Source organism: Platichthys flesus, chromosome 11, assembly GCF_949316205.1.
Source record: "Platichthys flesus chromosome 11, fPlaFle2.1, whole genome shotgun sequence".
Classification (NCBI taxonomy): Eukaryota; Metazoa; Chordata; class Actinopteri; order Pleuronectiformes; family Pleuronectidae; genus Platichthys; species Platichthys flesus.
Genome location: NC_084955.1, coordinates 17,848,871 through 17,865,527, shown reverse-complemented (window position 1 = coordinate 17,865,527; position 16,657 = coordinate 17,848,871). Strand labels below are relative to the sequence as shown.

The window sequence follows — 16,657 nt, the reverse complement described above, 5'->3', positions numbered from 1 at the left end:
TGTGAAACCAGTGGATTCAAGGGCATTTTGAATTTGAAACTCCAGTTCTGAACGTGTGTCTTTTAATAATTGACCAACTGATAAGGAGCAGCGTGTAGATCGGCACAAGTAGCTCTCTAATAGAAGCGAGTCTAACATAAACATCACGCGAGGCCATTGGCTGGAATCACATGGAGTGATCACAGTGTGATTCTGTCATGAGCAGCTCAAACACACACACATTAAGAGATGTGACTAGTAGTAGAAGAATTGGGGGAATATAACATTCTGCTGTTATTGATTCTTTTTTTTTCTACTTGTATGTGTTATTATTATATAATACTCAAAATGTCACATTATTTAAACATTTTAAAAACTACTATTTGTAGGTGTGAAATCTCCTGCACAAACAAACCTGCAGGGAAATAACCAAAATATATGTAAAAGCCAATGACCAGAGTATAGGAGACTAAATTACATTTATGAAACTACTATTAAAGAAAAAAGAAGGAGAGGATTGTCCTAAAAGTCTACAATAACAGGAAAGAAAGACAGACAGACAGACAGACAACAGAGCTAACCCTGACCCTGACCCTTACACAGAAGGATTTTTACCTTTATGGTCCAAAATTTATCTTAAAGCAGTTTGACGAATAAATCTTCTACATCTTGCACTAACCATACAAATTTTATTTGATTTAAGAATCGCAACAAACAGAAATAATATAATGCGCATCATCTGAGAAACCATTTAAATGTGCACCCCCCATTCCATCTCTTTCTTTTTGTCTTCGTCTCACTCTCTCCCTCCGAGGCCTGCTTCACCCTCCCCTGCTGTCTACCTCCTCGCCCTCACTGTGTGTGCTGTTAATAATTGATGGTCTTCACCGACTCAAAGGGTAACAGGTCTGGGTGAAAATGTCTCACCCTTTTCTTTATTTATTTACAAGTTTTTTTCCCCTTCAGACTCAGTGTATCTGTGAATCCACCACAAGTGTTTCTCGTTGATCCACCGTTGATCGATGGCGTGAAGCAGCCCTGACTGTAGGTTTGTGACGGCCGATGCACCTGCGACCATTAATGTCGCTGTCTGACTGACAGCAGGACAGAGAGGAGGAAAGGGAAGCTCAAATGAGTGAGAGGCAGGGGGCAGGGAGGAGGAGGAGGAGTGACAGAATGATAGAGTGAATTAATTCAACCTTCGCCAGAACCTGATTGACTCGGCAACAACCTGGCATGTGTACTCACAGTGACACCAAAGCCACGGAGAGAGAGAAGAGGAATGACATGTCCTTCTCCAGAAAGAGAAGTTTCACTTTTGGGGCTTATGGAGGGTGAGTAAAAAAAAAACAATGCAAAAAAGTAAACGAGTAGCTGAAAACACAAAATGAAATAACATGATTTGCTTTCAGATATAAGTGATCCAGTCAGTATCAGATGCTCTGTTTTCCTCTCTGAATCACTTCTCACCTCCTTGTTTACAGTGTGGACAGATTTGCATGTGGGGATGAGATGAGGTGAGGTTTGATTATCCGCTACATCACAGCTATTTACAATTCAAGCTTTGGCTGCACGAGAAGCAATGCATTGTGTCCGGTTGTGTAAACCAACCTGTTGCACGCAGACCCGATTCGGCAGAAGACAACTTGATGGACACCGTGGACTCTCCTGCCAGTGACTGCAAGCCTTTCCTCTCCTCCAGCAGCAACCTGCGGGTGATATCACTATCATGTTCAGCATTCACGCTCCCCTATTTACTCTCATTGAATCGACTTAATGCATTTCTCTCCCCCATTCTGTGAATCTGGGAAGTTACTTTCCACTTGCAGCCGAGTCATTTGTCATGTTCCTCTTCCTCCTCTTTTCTCTCCGTCTGCATTTCTGTCTGGCGCCCGCTGCCTGTTGCTCATATCAGGACACGGAGCTGTTTGAAATCATTGAAAAGCTGCAGGTGAGTTACAGTCAGTTGATCTTCTGTTGTGTGTTTGTGTCGGGTGACGCCTGCAGCAGCACAACTTTCTTATCATCAGTGTTCCTCTTGTGCATCAGGGCAGCAGGATCGATGAGCAGCGGTGTGAATTTCCTCTCCCTCTGAAGGTTAGTCTTCAATCTGAGAAATAAAGCACAGAGATGACCCAATACATGGGTGTGTGTTCGTTGACACTGAACTTTTCATGATCGCCATAACGTTTGTTTCCCAATACAACGAACAAGATGGGCCCTCATCGTCAGCGTTATCAGCTGCACCTTTGTTTTGTTTGTTTTAGTCTCAGGTTCTAACACTAGGCGGAGAACTGCCGCTCATTCTCACTTCAAAGTTGGGGGGCTACTGGATAGACCCCCCACTGGAGCGGCTCGTGGATGTGAGTCCCACCTCCTCCCACTATGGCATTGATCCAGGGTGCTACGACGTCATGGAAAGAGACGGAGAGGCCAAAGTCTACCGTGACTTCTTCTGCTCAAGGGTTAGTTGACTCAGAGTAAACTTTCATTTGGGTAAATAAAATCACCAGTATGACTGTGTAATCTCAAGGCAGATATCACTTTTCCTCTCCAGTATCATCATTCATTCACAGCGGTGGATGCGTCCCTGGGGCCGCTGGTTCTCTCTGTGTGTTTGGAGGAAGAGGAGAACAGGCTACGGGTGATTCTGAGGTTCAGACTTGTCAATCCAACAATTTAAATACAACAAAAGCATTTTCACAGTCCACCGTTCCCCCTCATTCAAATTTGTATTTAAACTAATTGTTACACCACTTCAATGTTTAAGTGTCACTGCAAATATGACACATTTTTCTGATCATTATTGTTGTGGAAAATACAAATCATTATTACGTTTATCTGAGGGGGATTCAAATCTTCTTTGAGTGGACCCATATGCTTTATTTTTTGATTTCCATTCTGTGAATCACAGAAAAGGATTTATTATTTTGTCCTGCAGAATGAAGGAGTGCTCTCTGCACGGAGTTTTCTCTACGTCTCTCTTCCCCAACATCCCATCTGCTGTAGAGCTAGCAAAGGTACCAGACTCCTTATTCTGATACAAAGAGAAATCACAACTACTGTTTAAGTAAAAGAGGAAACCTGATGATGTAAGCATGCTCTGAAACGAATCACAGAAGTTACTTCAGAAAAAGAAATTACTTTAATTATCATCAGGCAAAATTCTTGTTCAATTTCATAAGTGTTTTATAAATAATTTGGATATTGAAATATAAAGGGGCATTATAAAAGGAAGCGCTCGAGTAAAATACCTCATATTGTACTTCAGTGAACTTCCTGATTGACTCATACTACTTTGTATCACAGATGATTGTCAAGAGATGTGTATAACGTCAAAATGAAATTATTTTGTAGATGCTATGTGACAGAGTGACTGTCTCAAAGTTTGAAGTGGTCAGCTACCTCAAGGTAATGTTTTTATCTTCATTAATAACCAAAACAAAAACACAAAGTTATTCGAGATGAATTCTCTCAACGCTGATCTCCTGTCCTCGTCCTTCAGGCTCCAGAACTGATAACTGCGTTCGACGAGCACAGAGTGTCTCCTAATTTCAAGTTTGGCATTTTGTACCAAAAGGATGGACAGGTGAGGACTCTGCATTATGACAACCATCCTGGGGGGAGGGGGGGGGTTTCCAACCAGTGTGAGTAGGATATTGCGAGGGCCCTCCCCTTACCGACTGGCTGATTACTTTAGGCCTGCTAACAAGGCCTCACTCACTTTTCTGACATGTTGAATATTTGTTTAAGTTTTGTTACAGACGAGAACATCTAAATGTGCGTGTATGATGGGGGTTTGGATTTAACCTTAACTTCTTTTATATCATGCGTATGTGTATGCAAAATATGCACTTTTTTAAAACATAATTTTGATACTTAAAGAATGTTATATTTGATGATGTGGTTTTTTAGTGAGGTCAATGTGGTTCGATGTCAGGGCCCCCCGCCTCCCTTTTGGCTGGGGCCCCCAATGTCACTTGAAAGTCTCTTGACTTCTCTGTCTCTCCCTCAGTTGACCGAGGAGGACATCCTCAGTAACAACGACGAAAGTGAAGAGTTTAAAGAGTTCCTGTCTCTTTTGGGAGAGACGATTCAGCTGCAGGGATTTACCAGGTAAAGTGTGCCGATGTTGGTCAGTAGCAGAGGAGACAGATGGAGTGTGAAAAACATTTCTCCTTCCCTCTGCTTTACTCAGGTTCAGAGGAGGACTGGACGTGTGTCATGGTCAGACAGGAAGTGAAGCAGTCTTCACTTCCTTCCATGGACGAGAAATCATGTTCCATGTCGCAACTAAACTGCCTTTCACAGACGGAGACCCACAGCAGGTCAGTCACTGTCTGAGTCTGATGATTCATTATTGACAGTAACCTGAACAGACCCTTTCTCTTTACTCCCCCTCCTCTTTCATCCGGCCCAGTTACAAAGGAAAAGACACATCGGTAATGACATCGTAGCTCTGGTCTACCAGGAGGGTCAAACCCCGTTTCTCTCTGATGTCATCAAGTCTCACTTCCTGCACTGTTTCCTGGTGGTGCGGAGGATTCACAGGGCGGAGGAGTCGGACGGAGCTGCGTACCAGGTGAGAAAAACAACGGACCACACTCACACTCAATGAACTCCATGGAGCGAGTGGAACATTGCTTGGTTTGAAGTTTACTGATTACCTCGAATATTAAAAGGCATGATGAAGCCCAACTGATGCTGGATTTGAAGATGATGTTGATATTGAGATAACAATATATTTTTTCCATCCATCCATACTGCTAACTATACTGCTTATCCTTGAAGGGTCACAGGGTGCATGGAGCCAATCCTTGCTGACATCTAAGGGTCGACATAAAGAGTCAAACAACCATTCACACTCATATTCACACCTATACAGTCTCAAATAAACTTAAATCCAGTCTGCAGTCCAGAGTACCATGGGAAATCTCTACCAATGCTTAATTAAATAAGCCAGAAATTACCAAAAGAACACCAATAAAATGCAGGTAATTTTAAAGGATAAATAAATCATATTAAGACTGTTTTTCTCTAAATAAGGAGACCTTGTATGTACTCAGCAGAAGGATATTTTAAAATAAAAAAATGAACTCTGCACTGCTCCCTGGTGGAAGAACAATTCAATGGAATTGAATATTTTGTTATTAACCACCACACATATGTATATACTGATGTGATCTATATGTGTGATGAGCTAATATTGCCTCTCAAAACCTGTTAGTTTATTAGTCATACTTTCTCTGTATTTCCTCCTCACAGGTGTGTGTCACAGCCAGAGAGGATGTTCCTCCTTTTGGTCCGGTCATCCCAGATCCCCCCCTCTTCACAGATGTAAGACAGAATAACAACAAAGGCCAACAAGTGCCACTGAGTCAGCTGCTTTCGTCTTACTAAATCCTTCTAGAAGTCAAGATAGAATTTTCCACTCAAAATCAGGTCCAGCAAGTTCAAGAGTAATGCTGAACTGTAGAAAAGCCATTTAAAACAAGCTTTTGCTTCAATATCAATTCAGGAAACTCTTTCTAGAATGAGTTTTGTGTATTTGTACTGCAGCAGCTCCTCTGGTTCAGGAAGCAGGGGATAATTGGTAATTTTATGTTATAATGCAGTTATGATCAGTGAGTGGAACTACGCAGTCGTGACTCCACTCAACACATTGATAGACCCCAACAGAATGAATCACCACATGTGGCTGCAGAGGGCGCTGTTTCTCAGTAAAAGTCACAGAGTGTTCCTTTGACCAATTAGAGATTAATGTCCTAATGAACTGCTACGCCTTATTTCCATGAATTTTCGCTGTTGTCTTCATGTCTGAGAAGTGTCACATGTCCTGGTTTCCTTTCAGCGTTCTCTGTTGAGAGGATTTCTCCTGACCAAGCTCATCAATGCAGAGATTTCCTGCTACAAGGCCGAGCGCTTCAGCAGATTGGAGGTAGACACAGAACAACAGATGTACTTTAACTGAATCCACGTTTGCTCGTCAGGACTGATCTCTCTGCCCTGTTGAGTGTTGTGAGCTTTCCCTCTCTCCCCTTTTTTACGAAGCTCCGGACTCGTTCGTCGCTCCTGGAGAGCTTGCAGTCTGAACTCTCTACCCGTTCCCAGTGCATGATGGGAGATCCATCCCCGTCTTCTCTCGCTTGCTCTGAAGGCGTGCGGGGGGTGTCTGAGGGGAGTGGAGGATTCATTGAGAACTTTAAGGTAAATCTTAGTCCTCCACTGTCTTTGAAATTTCCGAATCCGTTCAATATTCAGTTTCCCTATTTAAAATCACAACCCATTTCTCTTCTTAGAGAGCCATCAGGGTGCGGAGCCATTCTTTTGACACTCTTGGGGCCCCTAGGAAAAGTGGTGTCGCCGCATCACAGAGGACAAGGGTAAAAATTGACAATGAGATTGAAGATGTTCGATTCAACAAAGGTTTCACCTGATAGTCTTTTCTATATTTCTCTACAGACAGAGAAAGATGGAGAGAGGTAAGACTCGTGAAAAACGGGCGGAAAAAAAACAATCCTATGAACTTAAAGGTTGATTAAGTCATATATGCATGTTAGACAAAAGTTTTTTTCTGGTTTTCAGTGACAAATCTCCAGGACCTCAGCCTGCTCTCACTGACAGTTATGGACCAGCTGAAGTCAAGGATCAAACTAGTCCCCAAGAGGAGACATAAAAATACTTTTTAATTTATAGATTTTAGATATAAGTCTACATATTGATCTTTCTAGCTTATATAGTTCATACTTTAATATTCAGATGGATGAAATGTGTAAATAGAATGTAAAAGCAAATAGTATTTCTGAGAATATAAATAATTAATTGTCATGGTAGTAATATTTTAGATTTCTTCAAATTGTATTTCAGAGAAATTTACAACATATTAAACGACCGAAAAAGGCCTGGATTAAAAAAGTGACTTCACTTCTCTGTTGTTAGTTAAGCAAACATTTACTCCAGTGTGTGGAACAGAGAAAGAGGGTGAGGAGGAAGTTTCTATGTGAGTAAAAAAACATGAACAAACATGTTAGAAAGAAAAAGATCAATTTTTAACACAGCTCCAGAGCAATCGCTAACATGAAAAGAACAAGATACAAGTTCCACTGAGGAAAATTGATTATAATGATGTAATCTATATATAATCTATATATTCAAAAAGGAGTGAGAATAGGTACAAATGCACTGTTTCCTGGTGGTGTAGTAGTCACCCCTTCTCCATAAGTCCATTAATTAATAATTATATCATACTTAACCAGCTTCTTAAAAGTCAATAAATATGTTGTTAACGTGTGCTCTATATTGCATATAATGTACGACGATATATGTATAAATAGTAAAAGAAATGGTATATATAAATATATATATATAATATGTGTTTATGTAATATCGTATCTTTCAAGCAGCAGTGTCTTGTCGAAGTCGGTGTTTGAAGAGAGGAGACGCGGACCCAGAACTTGCAGAATAACAGAATTTATTGCACAGAAGTTTCACAGGTCAGGACGAGCTCTAGAGACTCGGAGACATCACACAGCCAAATGGTGAAAATCCGGCTCGCCTCTGCCAGGCAAGACCTTTTAAAGAGGAGGTGTTGCAAACAAAACTATAGATCAAATGACGTAGCACATAGGGTCTATGCCTAAATTTGGACATGTTTTTAGTAACTTTAAGTTGAAGTCACCCGCTAGATCTTTGCGCCTCCCTTAGCAGGCCAGATACTTTACCAAAGGTCAAAGATCATTCCAAGGAGGGGGACAAATAACCCAAACACATGGAATAGCAACTACAAAGCCTGAAAACATCAGAAACAAGTAACCCAAAATGGTAGCATGCCGTCATTGTATATAACCATGTTAGAGCTGAATATATAACAGTATACAAATGTGTATATTCATATATATACATTTTGTCCAAACTTATACACCTTCATATCCAAAATCCTTATTTGTAGCAACAAGAGAGGTAGATAAACAAAGGAAGAATAAATATTAAGTGACCAAATAAAGAGACAGTGTCCCTGCAAACACTGAGTGATAGTCAACTCTCCTCTTCATCCCTGCACCTTGTGAGCAACATATATTTGTGCTTTATTTTAAACTGGATCATGTTTGGACATTGTTTTAACTCCACTAATTATAATAACACTAAAAATAATAATAATAACGAAGTGGTAGGGCAATACTGGAAAATACACCTATAGCCTGCTTTCAGTAGAGAGAAGAACAGTGGCAGGTAGCCTGAGGACCGATCACAGGGGCAGCGCTGTGGAAGTTTGAGCTTCACGTCACTCACACAAACCTGTTGTTAACTCAACACTGACTAACTACAGTGTGAGGTCCAGTCCCTTAAAACCCACTGAAGGGATTTGAGTGGACGTGTTTCCTTGGATTCACACCGAGCAGAGCAGCGGGCAGGTGAGATGAACTTCAATTAGGGTTCTGACTTCTCTGATCCTTTTCTCTGGGTCATTAATTAGCACGTTACATAATCTCTACACTTATATTTAATAATGTGTTGAGCTTGTGTGTCTCTGAAAAGTTTCACCCGACTTCCTCTTACTATTGTTAAAGGTCAAACCATCACTGCATCTTATTCTAATTTATTTGTTATCATTTCATGAAGTTTTATCCTTAATTTATTTGTAATGGTTTTCTCTTTCACCTTATTTTGCACTTAATCTACTTTTGCATTATTCCGGTGTACACTACTCTCATCCTATGCACCGTGTGCCTGAAGATTGCATACTATGTTGTACTGTGTACTATATTTTGAGTACTTCATAGGATACATACTTATGTGTTCTGTCTACTTAAATGTCGACACAGAGAGAAACATCTGTCGTGTATTTATGGTAAAATTTACTCAAAAGTTGACTTTGACTTGGTTTAAACTTTCATACAGATAAGTCCTTTTTATTCCTTTACCCTTTGTGTTCTCTTGAATCTTTCAATAGTTAAGTTTCAAAAAAGTGTATTTTTGAAAGTCTCTACAGCAGCTTGAATCTATCCTGTGTCTGTGGAACGTGCTTTATAAGTAGCACAGCCTTGTCTTACATTAAAGCAAATTGACAGAAGTCTGATCTGAAGATGTCATCCAAGAAAGTGATTGAGTTGTTCTACGATGTGGTCTCTCCATACTCTTGGCTCGGCTTTGAGGTTTGTGTGTTTTTATAGAAAGTCTGTCACAGACTTTGGAGTTAACTAAGATACTAACTCTGGTGGTTTGTCTTCACAGCTCATGTGTCGCTACAGAAATGTGTGGAACGTGGAGTTGAAACTGCGACCTGCTCTCCTGGGCGGCGTCATGCAGGGATCAGGTCTCCCCACAACACGCTGCATTTTCACATTATTGTTGTGACTTTCTCATTACTATCGTTATTAATAACCTGTTTATCTGTCAAAACAGGCAATAGGTCTTCTGGTTTTGTTCCAGATAAAATTGTGTACATGAAATACGATGTGCTGCGCATGTCAAAGTACTTTGAGGTTCCCGTGATCTTTCCATTGAACCCCGCTGAAGCCGTTTACAAAAAAGGTACTTACTAGCAGGATCTGATGAAATCTATATAGTAATGTGTGTTGATGTGAACATGGGTGGTGTCAGGATAGATGGAAAGTAGATGGACCCAGGAGCAGAGGTAGTTAACAAAAAGGGTATTTAATATAAAAAGACTTAACTAGACAAGAACACAAAACAAACACTAAAGGATTTGAAACACTGGAAAGACATCAACAAGAGGACAAAAACCCAAGGAAACTTACAAGAGGCTCAGGAGATCAGGACAGGGCAGGAACACAGGAAAGGACCACACCATGGAACATCGACAAATACGACAAGAGGAACCGGAACAAGAACAGCAACACAGCAACATGGAACACAGCAGGAAAAACAGACAATCCGACAGAGGACAAAGGGAAGGACAGAGTCTTAAATACACACTGGGAAGGCAGGGGCAATTGAACACAGGTATAACACATGAGGACTGGGCTGACAATCAGAGACAGGAAGTGAAGACAGAAACAACACACAAGGAACAGAGACTACAAAATATCACAGGAAAAAGAAACAGAGTGTGCAAACATGAAAACAACTAGAACACCCACAACAGAGATTTACTAAAACAGAAAACACTTTTACAATTGAACTTAAACATAGACTAAAGTGACAGATCGTTACAGGTGGATTCATCTCTGTGGATTGTTTCCTGTTGTTTGGCCATAGTGTATAGCCTTGGCTATCAGTCAAATTCAGGGACTTGTGTTTTCTTCTCTCAGGTTCCTTGTCTACAATGCGATTCGTGACAGCAGTACAAGAGAGGCAAAAGGATGGAGACAAACAGGTGGAGCAGGTGTCCCGTGAGCTGTGGAGACGAATCTGGAATCAGGACAAAGATATCACTGAACCTGCGTCACTGTCTGAGGTACCATTTTATCCATCCTTTGTTGCATTTAAAAAGAATAGGCAGCACTATTTATTGAGCCTTGTCATAGCATGTGGTGCAGAGGTTACCCAGGCCTCTCGTCCAGTGTCAAATGGGTTTGGCTCCTGTCCACATTTGACCCTCAAAGGATGAACAGTATAGATAATGGATGGATGGATGTTACCTGTAGCCTTTTTTTTCTTGCAGGCAGCGAAGAAAGCAGGTCTGTCTGATGATGAAATTAAAGCAGCGCTGGAGTCGTACAACACCAAGGAGATTAAAGACAAGCTGAAAAGCACAACGCAGGATGCACTTGACTATGGGGTCAGTATTATTTAATAAAATATATTATAAATGGTTAATAATGCAGTGTGGATAAAATATGTGTTGTAATACTCCAAACTCATACACCTACATATCCAAAATCATTATTTATAGCAAAAAGAGAGGAAGATAAACTAAGGAACAATAAATATTAAGTGACCAAATAAAGAAACAGTGTCCCTGCAAACACCTAGTGATTGTCAACTCCCCTCTTCATCCCTGCACCTTATGAGCAACATATCTTTGTGTTTTATTTTAAACTGGGTCATGTTTGGACATTGCTTAACTCCACTAACAATAATAATAATAATAACGATGTGAAATGTTGTGAAGTAAAAGCATATTCAAATCTCACCTGATTCTTGGCAATGCTGGGAAATGCATGGTAAAACACGTGTGATTAATTTGACATTTTAACCTTAGAACACTAACGTCGGGTGTTTTTTACCCAAGCGAGTGTGGTCATGGGATTTTCATTGTGTTGCTGCTGTGTGAGTGGTGTGGGTCCTTGGAGAGCTTCAGTCTGCTCACTGACGTCATAGAAGGTCGGCTAGTTTCCCTGCTCCCATCCCTGTTTTTTCACTAGGCACGTGTTCGGGTGATTTTTACCCAACGTTAGTGATAGAGATAAGTTGTAAATGATGCAGGGAGACTGTGCCTTCACTGGACATGTCCCAGGAAGGGCTGGACCGATGAACAAGTACCCAGCTCTATTATATATATATATATTTTTAGGATTTTTTCTTTAACGGCTCCCTAATTTTTCACTTATTTTAGAGCCTTTCTATATGGTCCTTTCTTTGGTTTTGTGAGATGTAGTATCGAGGGATATAAAAGAAGAGTATTTCAAATTGCCATGTGTTGTTGTACATTAATATATTTTGATGAGAAGCCTTTTTTTATTGGGTATATATTATATTGGGTAAAATGTATCCGACGTTGTATCCGACGTTAGTGACGGTGTACTACCTGTACGTTAGTGATCTAGGGTTAAAGAAGAAATATTGCCTTTTCTTTACACGAAACGTGTCCACCTCCGGGCCAGTAGGTGGCGGTACCACACCGACAGCGTGCCTCGGTAGGGAGAAGAAGAGTTGCAGGTCTGTGGCAGGTAGCCTGAGGGCAGATCACAGGGGCAGCGCTGCGGAGGCTCGAGCTTCACGTCACTCACACAAACCTGTTGTCACCTCAACACTGACTAACTACAGCGTGAGGTCGAGTCCCTTCAAACCATCTGAAGGGATTTGAGTGCACGTGTTTTCCTGGATTCACCGGGAGGCAGAGCAGCGGGCAGGTGAGATGAACTTTAAACAGGGTTCTGACTTCTCTGGGACATTAATTAACACGTTACACAATCTCTACAATTATATGTAAAAACGTGTTGAACTCGTGTGAGACTCTTGTGCTCCGTACACGTCACAACAACAAGGTTAAGGATTTGTTAAACGTAAAGGTCAACACTTCTCGCATGTACCCGTGACTGGAGCCCAGCGGGGACACTACAGCCCATAGTCCCGGTGGCTGCACCAGTGAACTCCAATGACCACAACACTGACCTATACACACAAATACACAAAACCCACATCAACTAAACACCAGTCACAACTAGCTAAACATCAGCAAAATACACAACAGTCCCATGAACCACCATCACTGTATCTTATTCTATTTTATTTTGTATAATTTCATGCAGTTTTATCTTCACTTTATTTGTATTTACTACAGTTCGTTTTTTTCTATTTCAACTTATTTTGCACTAAATTAACTTTTGCATTATTCCGGTGTGCACTACTCACATCCCATGCACTGTGTGCCTGATGACTGCGTGCTATCTTGTTCTGTGTACTATATTTTGAGTACTTCATAGGATGCGTACTTATATTTTCTGTCTACTTAATTGTTTACACATCACAGAGAAACCTCTGTCGTATATTTATGGCAGACTTGACACAAAGTTGACTTGAGGTTTAAATTTTCACACAGATCAGTCATTTTCATTCCTTTTATCTTTTTTGTTCTTTTGAATCTTTCTTTGCTTTAGTTTCAAACTGTTACTTCATATAGATTTCTTTTATTTGTATGATTATTTTTTTTTGAATGTCTCTACATCAGCTTGAATCTATCCTGTTTGTGTGGAACGTGCTTTATAAATAACACGGCCTTGTCTTTCATTAAAGCGAATTGACAGAAGTGAGATCTGAAGATGTCATCCAAGAAAGTGATTGAGTTGTTCTACGATGTGGTCTCTCCATACTCTTGGCTCGGCTTTGAGGTTTGTGTGTTTTTATATAAATTCTCAGTCACAGACTTTGGAGTTAACTAAGATAATAACTCTGGTGGTTTGTCTTCACAGATCATGTGTCGTTACAGAAGTGTGTGGAACGTGGAGTTGAAACTGCGTCCTGCTTTCCTGGGCGGCGTCATGCAGGGATCAGGTCTGCCCACAACACGCTGCATTTTCACATTATTATTGTTGTGACCTTCTCATTACTGTCGTTATTCATACCCTGTTTATCTGTCATTACAGACAATAGGCCTCCTGGTATGGTTCCAAATAAAATGGTGTACATGAGCAACGATCTGCAGCGCTTGTCAAAGTATTTTGAGGTTCCCCTGAGCCCTCCATCAAACCCCGCTGAGACCATGTTCATCAAAGGTACTTACAAGCAGGATCTGATGAAATCTATACAGTAATGTATATTGATGTGAACATGGGTGGATTCATCTGTGTGGATTCTTTCCTGTTGTTTGGCCATATTTTATAGCAGGGGTATTCAACTAAAATTGAAAGAGGTCCAGTTAGAGAACATTTCTTGAAGCAAAGGTCCAGAAGAATATGATATATATTTAAGTAGCCTAGTAGTTGGATCAGCAGCTGCATGTACTCACTACCTGACTGTCAAATCAAGTTAATTCAGTACGATTCAAAAACGTTTTGACAACATTTATTGTCGCTTAACGTAGGACTGAACATATATGTATGATTGCAGATATGTATAATGTTCTCATTAACTAAATAAAAGTAGGGATGCATTTCAAAATAAGAGAAAATAAATAAAATGTGAAAATTGTGCATGTTCAAATAAAGGGCTTAACTTCAGAAAAATCAAATAAAGGGAGCAAAAGCTAAAATTTCAATTTTTCTATTTCACATCTTGACTCAAAAGTCTCACTAATTTTACAGATATTAATCTGAACAAATCTTAACAGTTTTAGAATTCCTTTCTTCCCCTCTTATATCCCACTCCGCCACTTTTTTTGTCTGTTCTTCTCCACTTTCTCCGTCTCACTCCTGTTTCTCCACTTTCTCCGTCTCACTCCTGTTTCTCCACTTTCTCCGTCTCACTCCTCTGTTTCTCTCCCTTTCTCAGTCTCACTCCTCTGTTTCTCTCCCTTTCTCCATCTCACTCCTCTGTTTCTCTCCCTTTCTCCGTCCCACTCCTTTGTTTCTCGCCCCTTCTCCGTCTCACTCCTGTACTCCACTTTCTCCGTCTCACTCCTTTGTTTCTTGCCCTTTCTCCGTCTCACTCCTCTGTTTCTCTTTTTTTCTTTCTATTGTCTTTTCATGTGTAACTTGCCAATAACTCTCATCTGTCTGCACTGTAGAGTCGCAATGTTAACCGCCTGGAATGCACAGACTTGATTGGCTGAGTAGTATCACGTGGGATGGCTTAACTCACATGCAATTGGTCTGTGCGTTTCCTCATCTGCTAAACCACTACTGTAAAGACTATAAAAGCTGCGCCGGGTACAAATCGTAATGCCCCGTCAGGTTTTAAATCATAACCTTCTGTTTTGACAGGTTCCTTGTCTGCAATGCGATTCGTGACAGCAGTACAAAAGAGGGAAAAGGATGGAGACAAACAGGTGGAGCAGGTGTCCCGTGAGCTGTGGAGACGAATCTGGAATCAGGACAAAGACATCACTGAACCTGCGTCACTGTCTGAGGTACCATTTTATCAATCTTTTGTTGCATTTAAAAAGTAAAGGCAGCACTATTTATTGAGCCTTGTCATAGCATGTGGTGCCCTGCCTCTCGTCCAATGTCAGATGGGATTGGCTCCTGCCCACATGAGACCCTCAAAGGATGAACTGGAAGGATGGATGTTACCTGTCGCTTTTTTTTCTTGCAGGCAGCTAAGAAAGCAGGTCTGTCTGATGATGAAATTAAAGCAGCGATGGAGTCGTACAACAGCAAGGAGATTAAAGACAAGCTGAAAAGCACAACGCAGGATGCACTTGACTATGGGGTCAGTTGTCCTTCAGCTCCTCTTGTGGAGTCAGTCAATACGCACAAGATGTTTTGAATGTAACAAACAAAATAAGTCCTATTGTTTCCTCCCCAGTCGTTCGGCTTTCCCATGATGGTGTGTCATATTGATGGAAAACCGGAGATGTATTTTGGATCTGACCGGTTTGAGCTCATGGCCCACCGCCTCGGTGAGAATACTGTTGTGCTGCGCATCTTTCACAAACCAACAAAAACAATATAAAACTGAAATGATAAAGATTTACCTGACATTTGACGCAGTCTTAATCTGCTGTTGAACTTGCTGTTTGTCACCCTTGATAAAAGAATGACATAAATACAAGATGTTCATATATTACTTTCACCCCGTTATTATGGCATCAGCTGATTAAGTAAACTTAAATGAAAAAATTAACATTCAAATTAAATCAGTGGGATAAGAAATACCAACAATTATGTTCTTTAAGAATTAAATATTTTAACGTTTAATTGTACCTTTTAGTTTGGCACATGTCCTATCCACTAACACGGAGGAGACAGTGTTTATCCCCTATTCTGCAGTTGGCCACCAGATGGCGATTGAGATGCCTTTGGAGAGCCGTCATGTCGTCCATGTTTATTTACAGTCTGTACTTTAGACACAGTGGAGGTCAGCATCATTAGTGATTAAAGCTGGAGCTGTCTGATTTGATTCTGTGTTTCAGGAGAGAAGTGGTTGGGACCTGTGCCTCACAAGGCTGCTGCCAAGCTGTGAGATGGAAACTGTCTTCAAACATGTGGTCAAAGATCATGGAATTCTATCTGTCTTTAATGATGCCTTTAAACTTCAAAATTCACATTCTGTAAGCAGTGCCTTTTTAAGCGAATCAGCAGATTTCCAAATAACCAAATAATAGTCTAAATGATGTAACATACCATACCATGTACCATTTGATTTGCAAATTGTCATTGATATTCTCCAACACTATTAACACACAAAGATTGCTTGTTATATAATATTATATTACAAATGGTGACTAATGCAGTGTGAATAAGATATGTGTTGACCTTTTTTCAAATTGTTTCTTTAAAAAAGAATTTAAAATTGTTGACAAATGTGAGCACTTAAAATATCTTTACAACGACATCATAGTTTGACATAAACCATTTATTGTGTGAATTTTTCTTATAAAGAATAAATATGTTGAATAAAATTAAACAAATTCTGTTTGCTTTTTATTTACTTGATTCAACCAATCTGCTGTTGAACTCAATGTGTTTTAAAGAAAGCCATTAGTGTCATAGCACAAAATATAGACAATGGCATTATGAGTGCCGCATAACATATCTATTTATATAGCACTTTTCAAAACAAAGTTACAAGGTGCCTCACAAGTAAAAAACACGTAAAATAAATAAACCAAAAAAAAATCAAAACAAGACCACCCGTTACATTAATAAAAAGTTCGAATTAGGTCAAATCGGAGAATGTAATACGATAAAAGTGTGTAAAACTTTTAATTAAGGGAGGTTAATGAGTCAGCTTCTTGTATTTCCTCAGGCAGAGACTCTGAGCTCTTAATTCTAAAAACTGTCAAAACAAGTTACCTATCCACTATATGATATCATTTTTGCGGTAGAGCAAACTGTGGTATCTTTTAACAATGATGATCTGAATTGACAGCTGGCTATCTATATGTTTTTAAGGA

General features: G+C 40.2%; 2 protein-coding genes across 4 annotated transcripts; both read left to right on the top strand.

The window, feature by feature from the left end:
• Positions 1-885: 885 nt before the first annotated feature.
• On the top strand, positions 886-6,903 carry rap1gapl (RAP1 GTPase activating protein-like). Of its 3 annotated transcripts, none has more exons than XM_062399959.1 (19): positions 886-1,313; positions 1,464-1,496; positions 1,604-1,694; positions 1,895-1,930; positions 2,029-2,076; positions 2,247-2,444; positions 2,537-2,634; positions 2,921-2,999; positions 3,337-3,390; positions 3,485-3,568; positions 3,995-4,095; positions 4,178-4,307; positions 4,400-4,561; positions 5,245-5,316; positions 5,831-5,917; positions 6,031-6,186; positions 6,279-6,362; positions 6,442-6,461; positions 6,565-6,903. In XM_062399959.1, exons 1-19 carry the CDS (start codon positions 1,216-1,218, stop codon positions 6,653-6,655), a joined length of 1,722 nt encoding a protein of 573 aa, XP_062255943.1. In that variant the 5' UTR covers positions 886-1,215; the 3' UTR covers positions 6,656-6,903. The 3 variants fall into 3 exon arrangements, with proteins under 3 accessions (XP_062255943.1, XP_062255944.1, XP_062255945.1); XM_062399961.1 differs by having other exon boundaries at positions 888-1,313; positions 1,392-1,496; XM_062399960.1 differs by lacking the exons at positions 1,895-1,930; positions 2,029-2,076 and having other exon boundaries at positions 887-1,313.
• A 524-nt stretch (positions 6,904-7,427) lies between these two features.
• On the top strand, positions 7,428-16,171 carry LOC133964766 (glutathione S-transferase kappa 1-like). Its single transcript, XM_062399006.1, has 12 exons — positions 7,428-9,131; positions 9,211-9,292; positions 9,382-9,510; positions 10,251-10,396; positions 10,604-10,724; positions 12,916-12,992; positions 13,074-13,155; positions 13,248-13,376; positions 14,523-14,668; positions 14,854-14,970; positions 15,067-15,160; positions 15,674-16,171. The coding sequence occupies exons 1-12, from the start codon at positions 9,063-9,065 to the stop codon at positions 15,721-15,723; spliced, it is 1,242 nt and encodes a 413-aa protein (XP_062254990.1). The 5' UTR covers positions 7,428-9,062; the 3' UTR covers positions 15,724-16,171.
• Positions 16,172-16,657: the final 486 nt, after the last annotated feature.

What these genes read in the sequence shown, in the direction of transcription:
- rap1gapl (XM_062399959.1), top strand. Translation starts at nt 1,216, where the DNA reads ATGTGTACTCACAGTGACACCAAAGCCACGGAGAGAGAGAAGAGGAAT. An exon ending in GATTCATTGAGAACTTTAAG is followed by an intron (nt 6,187 to 6,278) that starts GTAAATCTTAGT and finishes TTCTCTTCTTAG; the next exon opens with AGAGCCATCAGGGTGCGGAG. An exon ending in CCGCATCACAGAGGACAAGG is followed by an intron (nt 6,363 to 6,441) that starts GTAAAAATTGAC and finishes ATTTCTCTACAG; the next exon opens with ACAGAGAAAGATGGAGAGAG.
- LOC133964766 (XM_062399006.1), top strand. Translation starts at nt 9,063, where the DNA reads ATGTCATCCAAGAAAGTGATTGAGTTGTTCTACGATGTGGTCTCTCCA. An exon ending in AGGATGCACTTGACTATGGG is followed by an intron (nt 14,971 to 15,066) that starts GTCAGTTGTCCT and finishes TTTCCTCCCCAG; the next exon opens with TCGTTCGGCTTTCCCATGAT. An exon ending in GCTCATGGCCCACCGCCTCG is followed by an intron (nt 15,161 to 15,673) that starts GTGAGAATACTG and finishes TCTGTGTTTCAG; the next exon opens with GAGAGAAGTGGTTGGGACCT.